The sequence below is a fragment of the Pseudopodoces humilis genome, chromosome 21, assembly GCF_049639895.1.
Source record: "Pseudopodoces humilis isolate 2021_Gansu_Grassland_sample_001 chromosome 21, ASM4963989v1, whole genome shotgun sequence".
Taxonomy (NCBI): Eukaryota; Metazoa; Chordata; class Aves; order Passeriformes; family Paridae; genus Pseudopodoces; species Pseudopodoces humilis.
The window spans coordinates 279166-302500 of NC_142220.1; the positions used below are offsets into that span (position 1 = coordinate 279166).

Below are 23335 nucleotides of genomic sequence, written 5' to 3' on the forward strand. Positions count from 1 at the left end.
CCGGTCCTGCCCCGCTCCGCCTCGCTCCCGCCCATCCGCTCCGTTCCGCTCCGTTCCGCCCCGCCCGTGCGCGCCCCCCCGGCCAATCCGCGCGCGGTCCGCGGCCGGAAGCGCGGCGGCGGCGCGGCCGCGAGTAACGGGAAGTGCCGGGCGTGTCCCGGAAGTGCGGGGGCGCGCGGGGCCTGGGCGGATCCGCGGCGTTGGCAGCGCAGCGCGAGCGAGCGAGCCCGGTACGGCGGGGGCGGGGGGGGCGGCGGGCGGGGGGTGGGGGCGGCCGCGGGGCGGCGGGAGGGCCTGGGCCGGGCGCGCCGCGCTGGCTCCGGGCCGGGGGGAGGGCCGGGCGCGGCCCAGGGGCGGGCGCGGGGTCCCGGGTGCCCTTGCGCGACCTTCCGAAGGCCGGGGGAGCCGCTGCCCCCGGTGGGGCCGTCCCGGAGCGGAACGCGTGGGGCGAGGGCGGAGCGCGGAGCGCGGGCGGCCCCCGTTCCCCTGGGGGGCTGGGGCATCTCCCGGTGGGCTTGGCCCGGTGCTCGGGTTGAGGGGCGGTGGAGGGGATCGCCGGGCCCGACACGTCCCGGGGTCGGCGCTGCCTCTGGCGCGTACGGGTTGTCCATAAATGGCCGCTCGCTACGGAATGAGGAACTGGGGTACACTGCACCGGAGTCGGGCTGCTCCGTGTCAAGGCAGGGCCCTTCCACCCCGCGGGCCGGGTGCGCTTCGAGCTCCGGCCGGGGGTTTGCACAGGAGCCGCGGTTCCTGCGCTCCCCTGCCAGCGTGACTCCACTGGGAGCAGCGGCGAATTCCCAAGACCCGTTACCGTCGTTTGTTTGTGGTGAGAAAAGCCCCCGGCCGCGCTTCTTGCTCCACTTGTCCGAGCATTTTTCCAGTGTGGAAGATCTTATTCCATGACTGCAGAGTGGGGACTGTTTCACTGGTGTGGGTTCGGCTGCTGACACAGATGGGTCACAGGCCTGGCTTCAGGTGCCCACGGTGCTGGTTTTCATCCCTGGTGCAGCACTGCTAGCAGCCTTTATGCTTCTAGAGTTGTGCCTGGCTCTGCACAGTTCCCCGGTGTAGGTGAACGACAGGTCAGGGATATTTCTGAACAAAAACAAACAAAAAAAATCTTCCATCCTCAGACAGCTGAGTCCTCACTGGGCAGTAGTGTATCCTCCTGTTCCCCGTGTCCTTCCTGCCTGGGGCTGTGAGACAGCCGAGGGGATCAGGTGGGTTGAGAATTCCCTCAGATGCTCTTACAAAGTGACTGGTGCAGCGGTGGTACCTGGATGTGCCCTGCCAGCACCCGGCCTCAGGAAGTGTCAGCTAGGCTCCTGTCCCTTCTGTGCTACCGGTGTCCCCCCCGTCCTCTGTGCTGCCCTGGGAACATCTGAGCTGTCTGTGTGGAACACAGAACACGACCAGGCCGGGTCGGGCTGTTCTGGCTCCTCGTCCTGGCAGAGCAGACTGGGACAGGGCCCCGTAGAAACACTTATTGCTGGGTCACATTCCAGCCAAGTTCTCCGGGTGGCTGTGCAGACTTTCCCTGTGCGCGGGAAGAAGGAAGGGTGGGGACTGCTGGAGCTGGCACTGCTGTGTCCACGGCTGCCGCTGAGGCCTGATGGATGTCGGAAGCTGATTAGCTCATCTGAAGATACTCTGACTAATGCTGGGTTTGCTGCTGCCATGGGATTGCGATTCTGGGGTATGAAGTCAATGGTTCCCACTATCCGCTTGGACACGAGCAGGGATATTCCCGCTGGTGATTCTGCCTGGCAGGAGGTGGGGCTCTCGCGTTAGCTGCTGCAGCTGCTCTGTCCCGCACAAAACATGCAGAGAATCCGGAAGAAACTGCTGGTTTGAGGGAGGAGTGAAGGCAGAGTGCAAATTCCCAGATGGGGATTCAGCCTCCTGCTGCCTTCTACAGGCTGCTGTGATCCTGAGGGTCTGCAGGGAGCCATGGTCTGTTTTGGAAGATCCAGGAGCCCTCCTGTAGTCTGTTTCCAGCACAGGCTGGGGTCCCTTCCTGCAGCCGTGGCAGTTCCCAGGGGGCTGTGCTGTTCCACAGAGCAGTGGGATCCCCAGGATCTGTGGGTAAGCTGATAGGAAAGGTGAGGGCTGTTTCCCCAGAGCCAAGCCTGCAGTACTGACTGGAATCACGCTGGTTCTGGTCTCCAGGGGTGTTTTCAGTCCTGATGGGCTCCTGTCACCTTAGAAATTGGGGTTGGGGTGGGTTGTGATTAATCTATGTGGTGGTATGCATGATTCTTCAGCTCTGGATCACAGAAGTCAGGGTGGAACACAGGAACATGACCAAAGAGCTGGGGATTTGGGTTTTTGGTTGGTTTGGGCTTTCTTCTGTGCCCTGTGTGCTAAATACCAGTTTCAGGGGTTCCTCATGGGTCTGGTGGAGAGATGGGGCTAGTGATGCGTGGGAGGAAACTGTCACCACGTGTGTTACACTGGAGCAGAAGCTCTATGCTGACACCAAACTAGTGCATTTCCAAACTGCTTAGGAGAGGATTCTGGATCTTGGACGTGAGCAGCTGCTGGCAGTCAGGGCTGTGAATGCCAAGGCTGTTTCCAGTCAGTGCAGCTGTCTCCCAGCCATGGGAGCTATGCTGGGACTGGAGCTCTTGTTCACAGAGCACTGTCTCCAAGAGTTAAAGGTGCTGGAGCAGAGGCTGCCTCATGGCTCCTGCTGTCACTGATCCGGCTGTTTGTGAGAGATTTTGTCTCTGCTTGGTCTGAAAATTGGAAGGTTGAGGGTGCCTGTGGATGCTCATGCACAAAAGTGTATCCACCACTGTTGGAGATAGGTGTGTGGATCCTCTGCCATGTGTGTGATTAGTGTGTTCTCACAGAAGGCCCAGTCACAGAATTTGGGAGTCACCACAAGTTTGTGACTTCAGTTCTATAAAGCTGAAATTTTGTCACTTCCACTCCTGGAAGTTGCAGATATCCTCAGAGCAAGGTGTGAGAGTTAGAACGAACTGTGGGCCGTGGGAGGTATAATCTAGCCCAGAGGCGAGCCAAAGGATGCGAGGAGGGGATTGGGCAGGATGCAGCGAGGAGATGGAGCAGTGCAAGTTGTGTGAGTGAGTGTTTGTTTGCTCAGCACTTCTGGGAGTCCTCAAGCCTGGCAGCTGTTTGGGAGAAGCTGGGATTGATATGGAGACACTGGCATGAAATCTCATCAGTTGTTCATCTGTAACATGAGACTAAATGTCCTTCTGAAGAAAAATTTCCACATCATTCAGTGTGAAGATGTTGGAGGATGCCGTGTGGAAGGGCCAGCTGTTTGCTGTGCAGGTACAGCAGGAAAAGCTCCTGGCACAGATGCTTGTGGTATAGCCCCAGTGCCTTTCTAAAGCTGTGCTGAAGTATTCTGAGTCTTTAGAGTCCAAGTTGATATTTGCCATAGGATAACCCTTCAGACAATGTGTCCTGTGGAACACTTAGAATTTCTCAATGTGTCATTGGCTTTTACCAAGGATTTTAATGGAGTGTTGGCATCACCTTTGCCCAGCCCTTGGTGCAGCTGGGCATTTCCTGGGCAGAGTCCTGAGCAGCTGAGCCAGTCTCCACATCTTGCCTGTTCCCTTGGTTGTGTGTGCCACAGATCCTTGCAAAGGGCTGAGCCAGGTGTCTCATCCCACTCTGCTAAGGCACCTGACACAGAGCACTGACCTGAGTTACAAAACGTGAGCACCAGATCCCAGCAGAGGCTCCTGGCATTCATGCCAGTGGTGAGACAGAGGTGTATTCTTAGCTGGAATCCTGTTGTGGAGAGCAGAACTGGGTTTATTCTGGGCTCTGCTTTATTCCAGTTGAAAGCCTCACCTGGTTGATCTTGTGTCTTCCCTATGGCTTTGGGTCTTTACATTAGAAGCAAAGCACTGAGGTTGAATTTTTTTTCTTGCCTGGGCCTCTGCAGGCTGAAGATGAGACCTGGCCTCTGGGGGGCTCTGCAGGAGGCCCTTGACAGGGTTTGTCTCCCAGGGGTTAGGTAGCATGAAGGGCCCCAGTGAGAGCAGGAGCAGTTCTGGGGAACCCTGCTGCTGGTGTGGTTGGTCAGGGCAGTCACACCTCTCCTCTTTACTTCAGTGCAGGTCACGTGTGTGAGGATGGCGGAGCAGGAGCCAACGGCAGAGCAGCTGGCCCAGATTGCAGCCGAGAATGAGGAGGATGAACACTCTGTCAACTATAAGCCACCTGCCCAGAAGAGCATCCAGGAGATCCAGGAGCTGGACAAGGATGATGAGAGCCTGCGCAAGTACAAAGAGGCACTGCTGGGCGCTGTCACCGTGAGTGCAGGTGAGCCCTGGGATGTGTTGGTCCCTCCCTTCTGGCCTTGCCTCTGCTCTCACCTGGGAGCTGTTCTCCCAGCTCTGTGTTGGGCAGGAGCATAGCCCAGAGCACAAAGCTGTGTCTCTGCTCCTCCATGCCCATGGCTGGCCTGCAGCGTAGGGCTCAGGGGCTGAAGGGTGGGGCTGCACTCTGCCCTTGTGGAGGACTGTGGGCTGTGCAATTGAAGCCCTGACCCTTAGAGAGGCTGCTTTTGCTGGTTTTCATGCTCTTTCAAGAAGTTCCCTGGAAGGAAAAGGATATGTGTTGGCCAGTGTTGGGGATGAGTGTTCAACACCTTTTTCTCTTGTCTCTAGATCCCAATGCTCCAAATGTGGTGGTGACCAAACTGACCTTGGTCTGCACTACTGCTCCAGGCCCCCTGGAACTGGACCTGACAGGTGAGTTGGGAGGGAATTCCAGCCCTGCTCCTGGGCAGAGTCGGCAGGAGCACTGCTGGCAAGGTGGGTGAACCTTCTTGTGTCAGAAGTGCTGGAGGCAGAGCACAGTGGTTGGGCCCCAGTGGATTCTGTACCTGGAGCCAGCAGCAATTCTGTGACACCTGGGTGTTTTGTAGAGGTGTGAGGGGCCAGATGGGGCAGGCAGATTCTTCCAGCCTGCACAGAGACATTCATGGCAGCTTTGAAATGGTGACAGCTTTGGGGCACACTCTGCAAAGAAACAGTTTGGAATTAATTGCATGGTTGTGCTACAGTGTCCTGTTGCAGGGCATTGCTTGCCTGGCTCTGGCAGCATAGAGGGCCATGCAGCTAGAGTCATTCCCTGCTCCTGCAGCTCCTGCCCCAGCTACCTCATGCCACGGAAATTCACCCCAGAGCACAGCACAGCACAAAGGAGCTCTGAGCAACCCTCTCCCATCTCTGTAGGTGATCTGGAAAGCTACAAGAAGCAAGCATTTGTGCTGAAGGAGGGCGTGGAATACCGGATAAAAATCTCCTTTAGGGTAAGGATTCCAATCTGGAAACAGAATGGATGGAACACCAGACTGCTGTGGTCCTGGCTTGGGGAGCCCTGTGCCCTGAAAGTGGGGTTGTGCTGAAGGAATGGGCTCTTCCTGCAGGTGGGGTGGGCAGTGTGAATGGAGTCCTGCTCAGTCCCTGCTCCTCTCTCTGTAGGTAAACAGGGAAATTGTGTCAGGATTGAAGTACATCCAGCACACGTTCCGGAAAGGTGTGAAAAGTAAGTGCTTCTCTGTGACTTGGTGCTGCTGTGTGTGAGTGAGGGCTTCCTGCTCATCTTGCTGCTCTGACAGCGGCTGCCCAGCAGCTCCTCACGGGAGGGGACAGTCCTCAATGCCACTGGGCCCGTGGAGCTCTGCAGAGGCTCCTGGGCCTGCAGTGGTGGGGCAGCCTGTGGTCCTGGCCACACAGCCTGTGATCCCAATCCCCCCCCCCAAGCACATTTCCCCCCTGATCTTGGCAGGAAGGAGGTCACAGCTGACAGCATTGCTAGCGCTTCAAGGTCACTCCCCACAGGAGGGGCCCATTCCTGGCGGGGAGGGAGCTCTGAACTGGGCGAGATTCCTATTGTTAGAGCTGCTCTACAGATTGTTGTAACAGTAACAGACCTTCCGTTTGCTTTAGCCTTGCCCCAGATGCAGGGGAGGTTCCTGAACAGCCTCCACACACCTCTTTTTGTCCTTTCAGTTGACAAGACCGAATACATGGTTGGGAGCTATGGCCCCCGAGCAGAGGAGTACGAGTTTCTGACCCCCATGGAAGAGGCCCCAAAGGGCATGCTGGCCCGGGGCAGCTACAACATCAAATCCAAGTTCACAGATGATGATAAGACTGACCACCTGTCCTGGGAGTGGAACCTGACTATCAAGAAGGATTGGAAGGACTAGCCCTTCCTGAGGCCAAACCCCAGAGAGCGTGAATCAGACAGTGGCTACCGTAGAATTCCCCCCCTGTACCAAAGTGCTGACATTGGAACCCTCTTACCTGTCACCCCCATTATCATTTGACCAGAGAGCTCAGTTTTTTATGTGCCCCTTCCCCAGAAAATTGCTGAGTGCATTGACCAAACCGTGCTGTCTGCATCTGGTCTCCAGCTGCCCGTCCTGGGGCTGTGCTGCCCCAGCACTGAGGGAAGTGCCCACTCCCTTGCCAGGCCCTTTCTTGCTTCCCACCTTCCTTTATCTAGGAGGTGCCAAAGGGGAGGAACCCCTGTTAGGATCCTGTGCTTGGCTTTCCTGCGCACAGCTCAGGGTAGCTACTGCCTCCAAGTAGCTGAAGAATTTTGGTGCCAGGCAGCTGTCAAATCAGTTTATTGGCTCAAGTGTTGTCTGCCTGCCCTTTCCACCCCGTCAGTGTCCTGGGCAGCTTCATTTGTGGATGTTCCCTGTAACCATGATGCCTTAAATGTGTAACATGTATCCTCTAGGGAGGGGGTCCTGCCTGGTTACACTTTTTAAACGCCACCTGCCCTTCCCATCTGTTGGCATGGGCTCAGCTTGGTCATGCCCCTCATGTGTTATTAGGAAAGATTCACAACTTCCCACTTCACTGCTGGTCCATTCCTCACCTGAGACAGGACATCTCCAGAGGGGAGAGGGTGTGACATCCTGGGTGATGCCTGGCTGCCCTTCCTGGTGTCCCAAGCACTGGCCTGGCTGGACCCCAGCCTTGCCTGCGCAGAGCCCCGAGCTCTCTGGGTGCCTCTGTGGCACAGAGGGGGCTGAAGGGCAGGGCAGCGCAGGGGTCACCAACACTGCCATCACCTCGCACTTCTCATTGCAGCCCAGGTAGCTGCAAAGCACTGAAATTCCAGGACAGCACCTGCCCTCCTGGCTGTTTTGGGCTGAGGATGGACAAGTCTGTCTCTGCAGCTGCTCCTCATGCGATCAACAAAGAGCTTGCGATGGACAAGTGTTCCGAAGCGGTTAATGCCTTATGTATCTGTTCTGCCTTCAGAATCTGTGCCTGGCCTGTCAGTAGTTACTGCCTTGACACTCGGCCCCCCCCCGTGCCTGTTGCAGACCTGCAGCATGCCAGCCTCCACCCTTGGCTGCACAGCTGCACCTCTTGGGGCAAAGAAGCCCCAGGGGCCCCCTGCAAGACCGGGGGGGCTGGGCAGGCATGCGCCACCTCTGCAGCCCTCCGATTTGGATCTACTACATTGAGGTTAGAACTGGGACCAAGTACATGTGGCTTTCTCGTAGCTACGTCTTTGCCTCTAACTCCCCTCACCCTGCCCCTAGAGAGTTTTTTGTTAATTTGATTTGGTGTGTATTGTCTGTAAGTCCTAGACCCAGGCTAACAGGTTTGGAATCATCGTCTGCTTCTCCTTTTATGACAGTTAAATAAAATCTTTGAACTGACAGTGTACTGTCCATGCTGCGTTGTCAGCATGAAGTAGCTGAATGGGATTTCTGCAAACGCTTAGGGTGGGAGAAGACCAGGATCTCTGGGCTTGCTAGAATGTGAAACAGGATCTGGGACAGCCCTTCCCAGAGGAGGAGAAGGCCCATGGCAATAGTTGTGCAGGATCTGTCCCTTGCTGTTTGCCCACAGTGTGAGGGGTTGGAGTGTGTGGGGCAGTGGAAACAGGGATTTCCAAGGGGGCATCTCTTGCCAGCAGAGGAACAGGCAGGCTCTGAACCCACAGTGCAAATGCTCCAGCTGCACACACAAAGGGAAATTCCTGTGCAGTCACAGGAATGAGGGAGGCGATCACAGAACACAATCCAGGAGAGGCAGCTTGATAAGAGCCTGCGGATGTTTACAGAGCATGTGGCATGTTTGTGTTAAGGGTAAGGAAAGCGTAGCCATGAAAAGCTCTTTACAGAATCCATAGTGTGGGAGAACCTGCAGGAGGGGGCTCAGCTCTCTTCCTGGTCAAAGGCTCACGAAGGCAGCTGAGAACTCTATAGGCTCCCTCTTGTATTTGGAGCTTACAGCACAGGTCCCTTCCTTGGGCCTGGAAAACTGCTAAAGGGGATGATGGAACTTGGAAAGGACAAGGGCTGAAGGCAAGTCTGGGCTAGGCAGGAGCTGGCATGTGGCCAGTGCCCACTCCAGCAGGCACATGCCACTCATGCTGCTTGCTATGGAGAGCAGTGCCCAGCTGTGACCTCCCAGCCCTCTGCACAGTGTGGGGCCATGGAGGACAGTGTGGGGATGGGAGCAGGGAACAAGCCTCACTCTCAGTTGTGTCAGTTAGATGCATCCCAGATGTGCCTGATGGCATGAAAAAAAACCCCTGTGCTGGTTCCCAACAGCCGCTCTGCGGTACCCAGCTGATGCAACCCCGACACTTTGGCAAGAGTTTCCACACCCAGGGTGTGGAGGCTTCTGTTAGACCGTTTTACCATGGTCGGAGGCTTGGACGGGCAGGACAGCTGTGCTGTACTCCAACTCTGGGGATTCTCTGCCTCTGTTGTCTGGCACGTCTTCCTCCTGCGGGGTGACAGCTGGGCTAAGGCAGCAGCTGATTCCCTCCCTACCAGACCAACGTGTCTGTGCCTGCCCGACCCTCGGTGGCCGCCGTGCCCTCACCGTGTGCTCAGCTTTACCTTCCAAAACTTCGCTGGACTCTCCCCGGGCCTGACAAAAGCGTCTGGTTCAGTACGGGCCGCAGCTCCGGAACGGTCAACAGCCACTCGGGGCAGTCGGATTGTCTTCGGGGAACCGGTGAGCGCCTCGCTCCCTGCGCCACTGGCCCAGGGCACCCGGCGTGGCCCCTTGCCCAGAGCAAAGAGCAGCGGCTTTGCAGCAGCCCCGAGCTGGCAATGCCCGGGGCGCGGCCGGAGCCCGGAGTCTGCCCCGCCGCAGCACAGTCGGGTGACACACTGTGCGCAGGAGCTGCCCTGTGCCGTGTACCCCGTACCGGTACCCTAGCACGGGCAGCGCACACCAGCAGCAGTCGGGAGCCTCGGCAGTACCAGGGCAGCGCAGGCAGACCCGAGCGAGGGGATTTTCCCCTGCCACGGTCAGCAGACTCCTGTCCGCCAGGTTTCTCCTCCACAAGCTCCGCGTGCTCTAGAGCCTCAGCGGGCCCTGCGCGGCCTGGGGGGCACGAGGAGCCTCCGTGCTGGTGCCTTCTCCGTGAGGGCGTGTGTGCTGAGAGGCCCCGCGACCCCCGCGGGGACGCCAGCCCCGCCTGAGCTCGCCCGGCCCATCGCCGTGACTGGCGAGCTTGCAGCAAAGCGAAACGGGACCATCCCAAGCCGCAGCCGGGCCGGTGCCCGGCCCGGTCGGAGTCCAGCGCGGGTGACAGACAGGGTCGGGGGGTAGCGCTGCCGGAGCGGCCCCGAGCGCCGGGCGGGGCCTGAGGGGAGGCCGTTTACGAGGGGACGGGGAACGGACGGGGCCGACCAGCAGCAAACCGCGGCAGGCCGGCCTCGCGCGCCAAGCTGGTCACGTGGTACGCGCGGCCCAGTCAGGATCCACCACGCGCTCGTGGCCGTGCGCACGCGCAGTTGCGCCGGGTGGCGCTTCCCGAGTGCCACGTTCGAGGGCAGGGGCCGCGCGAGACGGCGGTGCCGACCAATCGCGAGCGGCACGGCGAGGAAAGGGGCCAATCGCGACCTGCTGGCGGCGAGCGGGGCCGGCGGCCAACCCGAGGCGGCGGGTGAGGGGCGTGCCCGGACCGCCAGCCAATGGAAAGCAGGCGGTGGCCGGGGCAGTGGCGCCGGCCAATGGCAGGCGGGCGGCGCGACCAATAGCGCACGGCAGCGGCCGGCAGGGGCGGGTCTATAAAAGGGAGGCGGTGCCGCGGCCGCGCGCTCGTCCCAGCTCGTCCCGAACGCCGCCATCAGCCATGGCGGGGCTGCGCTCTCTGCTGCCGCTGCTCTGCTCGGCCCTGCTGCTGCTGCCCGCTCGCGCCGCCGCGGCGGAGGAGGAGGATGGCGTCCTGGTGCTGCGCGCCAACTCCTTCGAGCAGGCGCTGGCCGAGCACCGATACCTGCTCGTCGAGTTCTGTGAGCGCGGCGGGGCCGGGCCGGGGGGAACGGGCGGGCGGGGACCGAGGGCGCGGCTGGGGGACGGAAGGGTCGGGCCGGGGAGAGGCGCTGAGGAACGGGCTCACCCGGGTGGGTGTGGGGCTGGACTGGGGCACGGGGTCTGCCCCGGCCCGCCCCCCCCGGGACTCCGTGAGTCCAGGCGGGCCTCGGTCCGCCCGGGAGTGGAGTCGGGGAGGCCCGGCCGGCGCTGACGCCCCATCCCGCAGACGCCCCGTGGTGCGGGCACTGCAAAGCGCTGGCGCCCGAGTACGCGAAGGCGGCGGCGAAGCTGAAGGCGGAGGGCTCGGAAATCCGGCTGGCCAAGGTGGATGCCACGGAGGAGTCGGAGCTGGCGCAGCAGTTCGGCGTACGCGGGTATCCCACCATCAAGTTCTTCAAGAACGGCGACAAAGCTGCGCCCAAGGAGTACACGGGTGAGGACGGGGACAGGACACAGGTGAACCGGGTCTGGATGTGCTGCCAGGGTGCAGAGGGCAGCAACGTGGCGCCGGGTCCCAGCACAGGGCCCCATGCTGGAGCTACGCTGCTGTGCCTGGACAAGGTCCACTGTGACAGCGACCTGGGAACGGTGCTGGGTCCATGGGGAACAGGCCAACCTGTTGGCCTTAATGGCCTCCTTCTGGAGAGATCCCAAAGGTCAGCTAGAGTGGAGGAAGTTGCTTTTGTGTAGGAAAGCTAAGTGACTTGAGCTTGGTTTGTTGTATGGCTATACTTGACTCAAGTGCCATACCCAGAACTAGAAATGTGCCTGGGCTGTTGGGTGAGGGGGCAAAAACGGGGTGTGAGAGAGCTGCAAGGAAGGCCACGACAGAATTCAGCTAAGCCAGGCCACACAGTGCTAGTAACAGAGGGTAACATCCAGAATAAAGATCCTGGAAGGAAAAGGTGCTGTAATAACATAAGTGATACTGGGGAATTGCTGCATTGCTGGTCAAAGTTTAAGGCCGGTGCAGGAGGTGAGAGAAGAATGGATTCCTGGGAGCCCCTTGTACCTTGACTTATCAATTAGGGATTAGCTTAATTACGCCATGAGTGAAAGGGAGTTGCGTAAATGATACCTTGAGTCTTGCTGATCTCTTGACCAGCTGCTGAAAGGTCTTCTCTCTCAAAGCTTGAGGTGTTTTGTGGTCTTGGACTTCCTTGGTGGGGAAAGTGACTCCTTCTTATCTCCTGTAGCTGGCAGGGAAGCAGATGACATCGTCAGCTGGCTGAAGAAGCGCACAGGCCCAGCTGCTGCCACCCTGACTGATGTGGCTGCTGCAGAGGCACTGGTGGACTCCAGTGAAGTGGTGGTGATTGGTTTCTTCAAGGTAGCGTTTGTGTTTCCACTGGAGATGTTCTTGTGTGTGTCCAGGGTCTTCTCTGCTTCCTTATGGCTGGGGAAAGCTTTGTGGCTTATGCAGTACTTGCTGTCTTGCCTTACTTGATCTTCCAGTTCTTTGGGCTGAGCCCTGGGATGTGAATGCTTCAGGTGATGTGGCCCCTCTGAGACACCTTTCTTTACTCTCCAGGATTTGACCTCAGAGGCAGCAAAGGAGTTCCTGCTGGCAGCAGAAGCTGTGGATGATATTCCTTTTGGGATTTCCTCCAGTGCTGATGTCTTCACCAAGTACCAGATCAGTAAGGACAGCGTCATCCTCTTCAAGAAGGTACTGGCTGGTGCCAAGTCTGAGCACCACACTGGGGTCTGCTGTCTCTTTCCTTTTCTTTAATTAGTCAAACTCCAGCAAGGTCAGCCCTGGATGAAACGGCAAAGGCCCCGTGCTGTTAATGTAGCTGTTTTTGGGAGAAAGAGCAGAGCCCGTGGCCCCTTTGTGGCATGGGGGAGACTCAGGGACCCACAGTGTGCAGCTGTGTCAGTCTCCCAGGCCTGTGCTGTTCTTCCAGAGCTGCTGAGCTTCTTTGGGTGTGGGTTGTTCCTTCACTCAGCTCCATGTTCCTCAGCTCTCTGCAGTGCAGCAGTGGTCACACAGTCCTGGACAGGCCCAAGAGAACAGTAGATGAGCTGTCTGGCTGTTCGGTTGTGTCTTAGTATAGAGTTGCTTTTCATTGCTCCCTGGTGTGTCCAAGAGCCGCTTTGTCTCACTGCTGTGGGTTCTGCAGTGCAGGGATTCCAGAGAAGCTCCTAAGAGGATTTGCAGTTCCAGCTGACTGGGCTGGGGCAGTGGATTATGTGCAGAGGGATGCTGACTACCTACAGAATCACAGCATACTATTGGAGGCATGAAAATCCCCACCACTGGGATGAATTTTCAAGTTTGAGCAGACAAGAAGAGGTTCTTCAAGCTTGGTGGCTCCTCACCCAGAGGTGCTGTGAGGCAGGACAGAGGTGTGAGACTTTGGGTTCAGACTTACTAAACCTGTAATTTCATCAATCATGAGACTGCCCAGCCTGACATAACACAAGATTTTTCTTTTTGTTCACCTGAAATAATTGTTTTATTCTGCTGTACCTCTGACACTTTTTTTTATGGTGATAGAAGCTTATAGACTTAAATTCTGAGTCAGAGCCCCTCAGGTCAATGTGGCTGAGGAAATATCTGGCTAACGAGCTCAAAATGCATTGACAAAATGTGGGGGGGGTGGGGTGGAGGGAGGAGTGTTTTGTTCTTGTCTCATTTGGTAGTTGTGTGCTATTGTGTGAGTAGCTTTGTATGGCAGTTTTGTGTGCCCCACTCTGGGCAGGGCTGGGCAGAGCTCTGGGCCTGGCAGCCTTTCGTGTGTCTTGGGAGCAGGAGGAACCAGGCTGGGACAGGGCAGCAGCACTTGACTCTATGGAGGAAGCAGCCTAGAGCTGTCCAGCTATGTGGGTTCTTCCCTGTTCCTGTGCAATGGCATGGCATTGCCATGGAGCTCTTGGATAGATCTACTCTAAACCAAGGAGAAAAGAAGTACCCACAGTAATCAAACACCAGGCCAGGAGAACTTGATGGCCTATTTTGGTTTTAGGCTTTGGCTCAATACCATTAGTTGGGTCCAAACTGAGGGGGTTTGGCTCATTGTTCTTCTCTTACTCCGTGTGAGTTGTCCAGACTCGCACAGGCACTCACACAGCTGTCCTGATGGTGCTGAGGGGATCTGCAAAACTCCTTGAAGTGTTTGCAAAGTTATTTTCCAATCTTAAGTGTTTTCCTTGGCTTTTCCACTGAGACTGGTGTGCCTCCCCTAACAGAAGGTTATCTGAGTCCACACTCTGCCTTCTGTCAGCATCTTGATGAGTATGGTCTTGCCAGGGCACTGCTGTGCCCTTTGCACATCCTCCCTCTAACCTTGATTTGCCCTCTGCAGCTGTTCCTGTTCCAGGCTGCCAGGGGGTTCTGGGATCCTGGTCAGGGATGATATGGGTGATGGCCCTGTAGAACAGGATGTGACACCTCTGGTGTGATGTGCAACATGTGCTGCTGTCCCTAACAGTCTGGAATGAAGCCCCCAGACCTGAGGAAATCACTGTTTGCTGCAAGTCAGACATTCCCAGCAATGGCTGCAAGTGTCTACTCTGACCATTGATTGCTGCAGAGAAGCTGGAGGCAGCTGCTCAGGGTCCTTCTTGGTGACTTGCACCACCAAGGGTTTCACAGTGGTGCAGAGCAAGGCTGAGATCAAACCTGGCTGTTGTTGCTGCTTATCTTCTGGTGGGGGGTGATTTAAAGCTTTGCTGGCAAGAAGGATGAACACCTTGACCCAGACTTTATGTGGACATGGGGTAACCTTGCTGAGATGGAAGTCTGCTCTAAATGAGTGCAGCTGAGATCCCTTGGGGCAGTGATCGGTGTGAAGGCGTTGAGAGATTTGTGTGGGATGCACAAGGGTTCTAATGAATGTCTGTTCTTGCAGTTTGATGAAGGCCAGAACAACTTTGAAGGGGATCTCACAAAAGATAATCTGCTGAACTTCATCAAGTCTAATTCATTGCCTCTGGTCATAGAGTTCACTGAGCAGGTGGGTCTTTAGGTATCTGACAAGGCCCTTCCCATGGCTGCTGCAAGAATATAGCAGAGGTTCAGTTGTAGATTCTATGGTGATGTTTTATTGTGGAGCTGACAACAGGGGTATGGAGGAATGGGAAGGACACAGAATAAAAAAGGTTTGAGCTTGCTGTGCAGAGCAGTCCTGCAGTATTGGAGGCTGCTGTGGGCTGGTCAGCATAGTGGAGTTAAACTGGCTTGGGTACTGATTTGCCTCTTTTCCAAAAATAAACTTTATTTTTTACTCCTCAGACTGCTCCTAAAATATTTGGAGGAGAGATCAAGACTCATATTCTGCTTTTCCTACCAAAAAGTGCGTCTGACTATCAAGGGAAGCTGGACAACTTCAAGAGTGCAGCTGGGAACTTCAAAGGGAAGGTGAGGTGGCTTTCTTGGATCATGAGCTAAGATATCGCCCACCTCCAGCAGAGAAGTGTGGCACTGTCTATCCATGGAGGAGGACTTTAAGCTGGCTTTTCTGGGACAGGGGGAGGAAAAGAACCAATTCAGCTACACTTGGTGCGAGCGTGTGTGAAGTGTCAGCAGCCACAAGATACTCAGGTTCACCTCCTGCCTTTCATTTTTTTCCTCCCAAGATCCTGTTCATCTTCATAGACAGTGACCACAGTGACAACCAGAGGATTTTGGAGTTCTTTGGCCTAAAGAAGGAAGAGTGCCCAGCTGTACGTCTGATCACCCTAGAGGAAGAAATGACCAAATACAAACCTGAGTCTGATGAGCTCACAGCAGACAAGATCAAAGAGTTCTGTAACAAGTTCCTGGCAGGCAAGATCAAGGTATGTGGATAAACAGTACTGATGGTGAACAAGGTAGCTGAGCAGGAACAGAAATGCCCTCTATGAGGGGCTGGAGAGCCAGCTGGAGAAGTGCCTCCATCTTCTGCAGGGAACATCCCATGGGCTTTGTGGTTAGGAATGAAAGGCAAAGCTGCTCGGGCCTGGAGGCTGTAGGAGAGCAAGCCAAGTAGAGGGACATGGGCATGGCCAAGCAGTTGTGCTCTCCCTGTGGGGATGGTACTGTTTACCTAGCTGCTCTTTCTGCCAGCAGTCTGTGGAAGGTGTGAATTCTGTGGCACAGGGAAAAGAGCTGTCAGCTCCCATCTGCTGGAGGGGCCATGGCTCACCCAGCAGTGGAGGTGCAGCAAAGCCCAGTCCTCTTGGAATGTCAGCTGTGCTGCTTCCCTCCTGCAGAGCTCTGCTGACATTCTCTCTGCACAACAGCACCTCCTATTACTGCTGGGTCAGGGTGGGAAGGAGACTCTGTGGGAGAAGAGGAAGTGACCAATTCATCTGGTTGCTTACAGTCTGACTGAGGCACCAGTGGGGTGGTGAAACATGGGTTTTCCAGGATATGTGATTGCATGTTCAGTCCAAGCAGCCACGTAGCAAACTGTTTATCTGGATTTCACTTTTAATTCCAGCCCCACCTAATGAGTCAGGATCTTCCTGAAGACTGGGACAAGCACCCTGTCAAAGTTCTGGTTGGGAAAAACTTTGAAGAAGTTGCTTTTGATGAGAATAAGAATGTCTTTGTGGAGTTCTGTGAGTATCTTTCTACAGTTGATTCCAAGTAACTGGTGTGAAAGGATTGCCAAAACACTGCGTGACCAGGATTAGGGGAAAAGCCTTTTGCAGATTGGGCCCTAATAGCAGTGCCTTGGTTGCAAAGATGTGTGAGAACTGCCTGGTTGGGGAGGAGTGGTACCCCGTTAGATTGTTGGTGCAACTCTATCTCTTTTAATTAACAGATGCCCCATGGTGTGGTCACTGCAAGCAGCTGGCCCCAATCTGGGACAAGCTGGGAGAAATCTACAGGGACCATGAGAACATTGTCATTGCCAAGATGGACTCGACGGCTAATGAAGTGGAGGCAGTGAAAATCCACAGCTTCCCCACACTCAAGTTCTTCCCTGCAGGCTCTGGCAGAAATGTAAGCGGGCAGCTGGGCTGGTGTGGCTGCGTAGCCAGGGAGCACGGGAATGCTCAGCTGCTTGCTCGAGTTGGACAAGACCTATGGGATGGGATCTGCATTCTGTTGGGATGGAACACAGCAAGTCTACAGGACACCCGAGACCCTCTGTGGGGTCTGGGCTGTAGGAAAGAGTTTGGGGGGCAGTGGGAAGTGGGAATGGGGAAAAGAGGGAGCATAGAGGACAGTGTGCTCATCTGCAGGCTATTCTTTCCTCGCAGTGATCTCTGAAGTCTAGTGGCTGAGCTGTTTTCCTTCGTCTCATATGGGTGAAGGTGAATTTTTAAATTCCCTTTTGCTTGGCATGTTCACTGTTGCTCAGAAAGAGAATCCTCCTCTCCAGGGGTGTGGGTCTGTAGTGCCCATAACCAGCATCCTTATGTTTTCCCTGTGTAGGTAATAGACTATAATGGGGAAAGGACACTAGAAGGCTTCAAAAAATTCCTGGAAAGCGGAGGTCAGGATGGGGCAGCAGCCGATGATGTGAGTAATGTGAATGAAGTACTCTGGGCCTTTGGAACATGGGTCAGATGTGGTTCTGTGGGTGAATCCTCAGTCCTAAATAAGATCCTGTTTTGTTACCTATCAGGAGAGCGTACTGCTGGTGAACAAAGTGCGATCAGAGTGATCTGTTCAGGTGCAGCTTGGCCGGCTGTGGGCCTGCAATGGGTTCCTTTTCTGGAGCACCCTGTGGGTGTACAGTAGCAGTGCTGGGGCACTCAGCTTGGAACAAGGCTGTGTGATTAATGCCACCTACCTGTCTGTCTGCTTGGAAGCTCTCATCTGCTGGGGTGGGGGAGGGTGTGGGGAGGCTATTACAGATGTACAGGTACCAGCATCCAGGGGTTCCTAATCCTTAGTGTCCTGAACCTGAAGCTCTTGATGGAAGTCTCTGGATGTTTTGTTAGCATGGCAGTAGAGAGCAGTGACCAGGTGAGGGCTGCTGCTCAGTGCTTGGTTCTAGATCTGCCTCATGTGCTAGAAACCAGGAGCTGTCTGTAACTTCCACAGGATCTGGAGGACCTGGAGATGGATGAAGAAACAGAACTTGAGGAAGGTGATGAGGATGAGCAGAAACTCCAAAAGGATGAATTGTAAAGAGAAGACTGATCTACGTCACCCAAAAAATCAGACACTAAATTGGCTGCTGTGATGCAGCCCAGTGAGTCAGAAACCCATTAAGATTTAAAGCAGAAGGTAAATGACTGGAAATCCAGGGATTGGCTTCTAAAGTAACGCTTTACCCTCACTTGTCTGTACACTTACCTTTTCTTTCTTTTGGCTTTTGAAAAGGGAACTGTCACTAGGGAGCCAGCCCAGCCAGCTGGGCTCTTTTATCTGCTGTGATGTACTTTTTTGTACACAGCTTTTGTCTGAAGAACTCTGTTCTTCTGGGCAGCAGGAGGTTGTGAGGTGGTACCAGGAGTTCAGTGGCCTGACAATCTGGACCTTTGCCACTAACATCTTCCAAGACAGCTTTTTTTCTCTTTTTCTTTCAAAACTAAAGCCCTTAATTGATTTCTGCACCTGGCAGGGTCCTTAATAGTGTCAGCTGTTCTTCCCTGGGGCTGGCCTTCAGTATATGTAGGAGCAGAGGGCTGATGGCTTCCTGGGGAAAGGTGTATGTGAAGGTGCTTCTCTTCATGCTAGCTGGATGTTTCCTTTCCCTTCTCCTTTAAGACTCTTGGAGACGACTATTCCAAACTCCTGGAGGGGTGGAATACTGTGTGCACTGGCTGTGGCAGGCTCTGAGGGTGGAGGTGGCTGCTGGCTCACCAGCTGTGTTGACATCCTTTTGATCAAAGACAAGAGTTGCAATCCCTTTCCATGAATTATTTTGAGTGGGTTGACCCAGCAGGTGGGTGGTGGGGGAGGGCTTGATAAACAGATCAAACAGGACATTTGCAATTACTGGGGTTTGGGAATGTGACTGAGGGAGTGCCTCACAGGCCTGAGCTACATCGGGTTGGTTCTTAGCATTCTGCTACGATAACATTGGTACCGAATTTGATGGCCAAATAAAGTTGAGATTTTAATACTATTATGTCTCTTTGTCTTTATCAGAGTGTAGAATATTTGACCCTACCCTTGAAGGGGGGGAGATCAGAGTTTATAGGGTGATTCTCAAGGGAATCTGCAATGGGGTGCGTGACACTTTCTCCATGTAATTTGTAAAGGAGAAGAACATTCCAATGCTGGTGTCCTGCCCAGATTCCATGGGCTCTGCAGGTGCTCTGCTGGGCGTGAGCGGGCCGTGGTTTGGCTCTGAGAGCGTGCAGCCCCTCAGCCAGCTGGCTGGGCTGAGCAGGGAGTCAGGGCACGCCAGGGCTGCTGTGGCTCTTCTAGTCAGGCTCACATGACCCCGTGAGCCACGCTGCTATTTCCAAACCTGCTGCTTGCTGCTGAAGGTATTTTGGTTAGAAAATATGCTATAAATGTCACAGGGAGGGCACAGTGAGGCTAGAGGACAACTGGGGGCACCTCTGCACCTCTCAGCGAGTGGTATGTGTGCTGGATCAGTGGCACAGGGGTGCTGGACAACACCTATCTCAGTCTCCAGCTTTCTCCTGCTGGGCCCTGGGAGCTGAGCCCCAGCAGAGTCCTGATGTGGTGTTCCATGCTTTGGGCACAGCAGCACCAGGGCTGAGGCTGAGCAGGCACCCACTCACCAAGGGATCAGGAAGGATTGTCCCTGATAGAACAGCAGCCAGGTGTGTGTGAGACCTGTACCTGCAGTTACATGGCGAGGATCTCTGAAGACATCTCCCTCCAGGGCTGTGCCCTCACATGACTGAAGGTGGGCAGTGGCCACTGCTGCACCCTAACAAACCCAGCCATGCTGGTGGCTGGGCTGGTTGGTGACAGCTGCCTTGTCTTTTGGCATGGGGAAGAAGGGAATCTCACTAGTAAATTCACTAGTAAAGTTCCACTGAAAGATGGTGTCTAGAATTTGACTCAAATAGGTCCATTTTGTACAGCCAGCTGAACTGTGACCAAGCAGTGCAGTGGTTCTCCTCTGTTCCTGGGCAGACACCCACTATACTCAGCTTAGAGGAGGTGCCTCTCCTAGCCCAAGCCTCTCTGTGGCAGAGCAGGAGCTTAGCCATCTGATGTTCATGCCTAATTGCTGTTCCAAGAAAGGCTGGAAGTGTTCTGTTCCCAGCACTGAGCTTGGATGCCCTGTGCCGTGTTCAGGCTCATCTAACCAGAAGCAGATGCTTGGCCCAGAGATCGATGCATTTGCCAGCAGATAAACAAATGCAGGAGTTCCAAGGTGTGTGGCTGGCTGTGCTGCTTGAGCTGGGGTCTGGTCTGCAGCAGGAGGGGGCAGTGACATCCCTGACTCGTAAAGCAGCATAGGGATTTTTTCAACACACCTGCCTGTACAATCCCTATCAACATGACAGAGCACAAAATGCTTGAGTGTCTGACAGGCCCAAACTTTGATGGGAGAAAAACAGTGGTTGCTTTAAACCCTTGATGGACCTGAATGATTCCTCTGTGGCAGATGGTTCTGTTTTGGGTCGTGACAGTGTAACTGGAGAGTATCAGAGGCAGGAGTTGTCTGGTGGTGGTGCTATTCTTCTGCTGTTCCTCTACAGCTGCTTGCACTACCCTGCCCTCAGCAGCAGCAGCTGCTTCCCTGTCTCAAGTAGGACAGGAAGCATCAGGGTCCAGCAGTGCAGGCATCTGGTTCTGCACCTGTCTCAGGATCACCAGCAGCACCTCTGTCCTCACAAGGGTATAGGGGACATCTGACTCAGGTTGTGCTCCCGTGCTGGGCTGTGTGCTGGGCAGCACAGCTCCTCCTGCTCCTTTCAAGTTGTCCCCTGCAGCTACAGGAGGGTGACAGCTCTGCATGTGTTTGCGACCACAGCCCTGGCACATCCACACTGCACTTGCCAGCTGGGACACGAGCGGCCGGTTCCTGTGTTGCTGGTTGTGCCCATGCCCCTTCCCCCAGAAGGGCTTGATGTTGGGAAATTGCTTCCAGGCTACCCCTGCAAGAGTAGATTTGACCCCTTGGATAGGCACATCAACAGGTGGGTGGTAAGATGAGACACCAACTTCTGCCCAAAAGTGGGAGGCTGCAGCCTGGGCGGCTCGATTACGAAGCATCATGGCAAATAGCATGAGCTGCATGTCCCCAAAATAGCCCAGGGAAGGCTTTATAATGTGGCGCTCCCAGAGAATCATCAGTCCTGGGCCAAGGTGAGCTGCAAGTGCCAGGTGCCACCTCCTGCATGTGACTCAGAAGTGCAGAAGAGCAGGGTGGCTGCCACTTCCCTGCAGCAAGGGGACACTGACACAGGCAGGGGCACAGCAGGAGCGCAGCAGTGCAGGGCCGGCACAGATCTGTAGTGAGGAGGGCCCCTGACAGGCAGAAGAGGAGACAGCAGTGCAGTGAGGGGCCGGGGCCGAGTGCTGAGCAACCCCCCCATGCCGCTGTGCCTGAAGGCTCCTGTCAGCATGAGGGACTATTGCCCCTTGTCAGTGCCGCGATACGGCCGCTACACGCCGCGGCTGAGGGCCTCGCGCACTGTGCGCTTCCCGAACGACGTCGTCTTTCAGGACCACATCAAGCAGGGGGACCTGGAGCAGGTGGGCAGGTTCATACGAGCCAGGAAGGTGACACTGGACACCATCTACCCTTCTGGTGAGTGCTGCTGGTTGGCAGAGCTGGGGTAGAGCAGCGGCACAGCTTGGTGGGGCTGTGAGGGACACCGGAGCTGGGCAGTGGGCCACCTTCAGGACTGGAGGAAAACAGGCCTCTCCCTAGCAAGGAGCAGTGCTCAGCAGGGCCCAAGAGCTCTAGGCCAATGCCCCAACATCTCCCCTCAACAGCACAGTCAGTGCATGCTGTGGAAAGGGGGAGCTTGGTTTCTGGCTCCCTGTAAGGCACAATTCAGTACCTACAGCGTGGTGGGACCTGAAGGAGCAGCAGCAAGCACAGGCAAGTCTGTGAGCTCTGGGCAGGACAGTGGGGCTCCTGCCTTTTCCCCAGACTGTGGGATCTGAACTTGTTCCTGGCTCCGCCTGTTTCTCACAGGCACTGCTCCCTGTTGTATGTCTGACTCTGGGGACTCATGGGGAAAGCTTCCTGTTCTGCTTGCCTCATCAGCAACTGTTTATGGAATGCCTTGATCTGCACAGGCTGATGCAGAGCCCAGATTTGTCGTTTTTCTTGTGCTTGGCTTCAGCTTCTGCTCTCACAAGGCCGTGGAGTCAGAGGCTCAAACGACCCTGGGCTTCTTTCTGTCCATAACGATTCTTCGTTAGTAAGGAGCTTCTGAAACTCAGAGCAGGACGCCAGAGACATTTCTCATGTCTCCGAGTCCTGTCCAGGACTCAGAGCAGCTGCTCTAAGGGGCAATTCCTTCCTTCTCCCTCCCTCTGCCCTGCCTAGCCGGGGCAATGGGTGCTGCACCATCCCAGGCAGGGTATTTATGCTGCAGAAGGGCAGCAGGAACCCACAGCAGCTCCTCTGGCTTTCTGTTTTGTTTCCCCACAGTCCTCTCCATGAGGAGAGTTCCTGCACCCCTTTCCTGAGCTGTGCACAACTTGTGAATTCAGCATGGAGAGCTCTTGCCTGGGCCAGGGCTAACACCTCCTGTCCCTTCAGGCATGGCAGCCCTCCATGAAGCCGTGCTGACGGGAAACCTGGACTGTGTCAAGCTCCTGGTGAAATACGGTGCTGACATCCACCAGAGAGATGAGAACGGGTGGACGCCCCTACACATGGCCTGCAGCGACGGCTACGCTGACATAGCCAGGTAGGGGCTGTGAAGGCCTGCCAGCGCTGCAAAGCCTGCGAACCGAGAGCCCCGGGCTGGAGCAGAGTCTCCGAGGCTGCTTCGGGGGGTGCCTGGTCCCTGCGCTCCGCCTGGGACTTCTCGGGCCGTGCCACTCGCGGTGATGGAGGCTGCGGGCCCGGGGCCGCCCGGCCCGGCGGCTCAGCTCCGCATCCTGCAGGTACCTCCTGTCCCTCGGGGCCAGCCTGGAAGCCACCACTGATGACGGGGAGAAACCCTCGGACCTCATCGACCCCGAATACGAGGACCTGGTGCAGCTCTTGGGAGCCACCGCGCTGCGCTGAGCCGGACACGGCCCGACAGTCTCGGGGCCGGGCCGGGGGGCTGCGCCTGCCTGAGCCTGCTCGAGGGCCGGGGCTGCGCCCGGGCTGGGCCCGGGCGCCGGCCGGGCAGCGGCGCTCGGTACTGCGAATCGGGAACCACTTTGTACTTTTCCAATAAAGCATCTCGGTTACGGCCTCCGCTTACCGCCTCCGCTCACGGCCGGGCCCCGGGAGAGGGCGTGGCCACCACCGTGCGCAGCAGCGCCTGCGCGGGGCTGCGCTCGCCGCCGGAGAGGGCGGGGTTGCGCCTGCGCGCTGCGGCGCTTCCGTCCGTGCCTCTGCGCAGGCGGGAGGGTCCGGGTGGGGGGCGCGCGTTGCCCGGCGACGGGCGGGGGGCGCCGCGCGGCCCGGCTCGGGCTCGGGCCCCGCCTTCCTCCCGCAGCCCCACCGAGCCCCTCCGGCCCCGCCGAGCCCCGCCGAGCGCCGCCGCCGCCATGGCCAGGTGAGCCCCGCCCGGCCCCGGGCCCAGCGCGGCCCCGGGCCTGGCTCAGTTCCCCCCCGCGCTCCGCTTGCAGCTCCCCCGTGTCCCGGGTGGTGTACAACGGAAAGCGGAGCGGCGGCCCGCGCTCCCCCGGCGCTGGCAGCGAGATCTTCACGCCGGCTCACGAGGAGAACGTGCGCTTCATCTATGAGGGTGAGCGGGGCGGTGGCGCTGGGTGAGGGGCGCGGGAGGCTCGGGGCGACCGAGGCGAGCGGCCCCTGTCCCTGTCCCTGCAGCCTGGCAGTGCGTGGAGCGCGATCTGCGCAGCCAGATGGGCTCCGAGCGCGGCCTGGTCGAGGAGTACGTGGAGAAGATGCCGAACCCCAGCCTGAAAGGTGCGGGGGACAGGGGCACCGCGCCGGCTCTGCCGGCCCGGGGGTTGCGAGCGCCGGCGGGGGCTGTGCTGCCTCTGCCCCCAAAGTCTTTCCTGTCTGCCT

The 23335-nt window shown here is 56.7% G+C and overlaps 4 protein-coding genes across 7 annotated transcripts in view; all 4 read left to right on the plus strand.

The window, feature by feature from the left end:
• The first annotated feature begins 89 nt into the window (after positions 1 to 89).
• Positions 90 to 7686, plus strand: ARHGDIA (Rho GDP dissociation inhibitor alpha). 3 transcript variants are annotated; one of them, XM_005530642.2, is made up of 6 exons: positions 90 to 230; positions 4102 to 4311; positions 4659 to 4742; positions 5229 to 5305; positions 5478 to 5541; positions 6009 to 7686. In XM_005530642.2, exons 2-6 carry the CDS (start codon positions 4122 to 4124, stop codon positions 6206 to 6208), a joined length of 615 nt encoding a protein of 204 aa, XP_005530699.1. In that variant the 5' UTR covers positions 90 to 230; positions 4102 to 4121; the 3' UTR covers positions 6209 to 7686. The 3 variants fall into 3 exon arrangements, with proteins under 3 accessions (XP_005530699.1, XP_087921609.1, XP_014114947.1); XM_088065483.1 differs by having other exon boundaries at positions 159 to 230; positions 4107 to 4311; XM_014259472.2 differs by lacking the exon at positions 90 to 230 and adding an exon at positions 3140 to 3306.
• A 2389-nt stretch (positions 7687 to 10075) lies between these two features.
• On the plus strand, positions 10076 to 18322 carry P4HB (prolyl 4-hydroxylase subunit beta). Of its 2 annotated transcripts, XM_005530644.2 has the most exons (11): positions 10076 to 10285; positions 10534 to 10740; positions 11504 to 11637; positions 11839 to 11976; positions 14162 to 14266; positions 14545 to 14670; positions 14889 to 15089; positions 15734 to 15854; positions 16061 to 16242; positions 16678 to 16764; positions 17293 to 18322. In XM_005530644.2, the coding sequence occupies exons 1-11, from the start codon at positions 10126 to 10128 to the stop codon at positions 17377 to 17379; spliced, it is 1548 nt and encodes a 515-aa protein (XP_005530701.1). In that variant the 5' UTR covers positions 10076 to 10125; the 3' UTR covers positions 17380 to 18322. The 2 variants fall into 2 exon arrangements, with proteins under 2 accessions (XP_005530701.1, XP_087921610.1); XM_088065484.1 differs by lacking the exons at positions 16678 to 16764; positions 17293 to 18322 and adding an exon at positions 16503 to 16549.
• A 2140-nt stretch (positions 18323 to 20462) lies between these two features.
• On the plus strand, positions 20463 to 22442 carry PPP1R27 (protein phosphatase 1 regulatory subunit 27). Its single transcript, XM_005530696.3, has 3 exons — positions 20463 to 20938; positions 21905 to 22055; positions 22255 to 22442. The coding sequence occupies exons 1-3, from the start codon at positions 20722 to 20724 to the stop codon at positions 22376 to 22378; spliced, it is 492 nt and encodes a 163-aa protein (XP_005530753.2). The 5' UTR covers positions 20463 to 20721; the 3' UTR covers positions 22379 to 22442.
• A 285-nt stretch (positions 22443 to 22727) lies between these two features.
• The window catches only part of MCRIP1 (MAPK regulated corepressor interacting protein 1), a 1915-nt gene continuing 1307 nt past the window's right edge, over positions 22728 to 23335 (plus strand). The window contains exons 1-3 of the mRNA XM_014259443.2: positions 22728 to 22859; positions 22933 to 23051; positions 23135 to 23233. Coding sequence (XP_014114918.2) covers positions 22852 to 22859; positions 22933 to 23051; positions 23135 to 23233 — 226 coding nt within the window. The 5' untranslated portion in view covers positions 22728 to 22851. The remainder of the gene's footprint in view (positions 22860 to 22932; positions 23052 to 23134; positions 23234 to 23335) is intronic.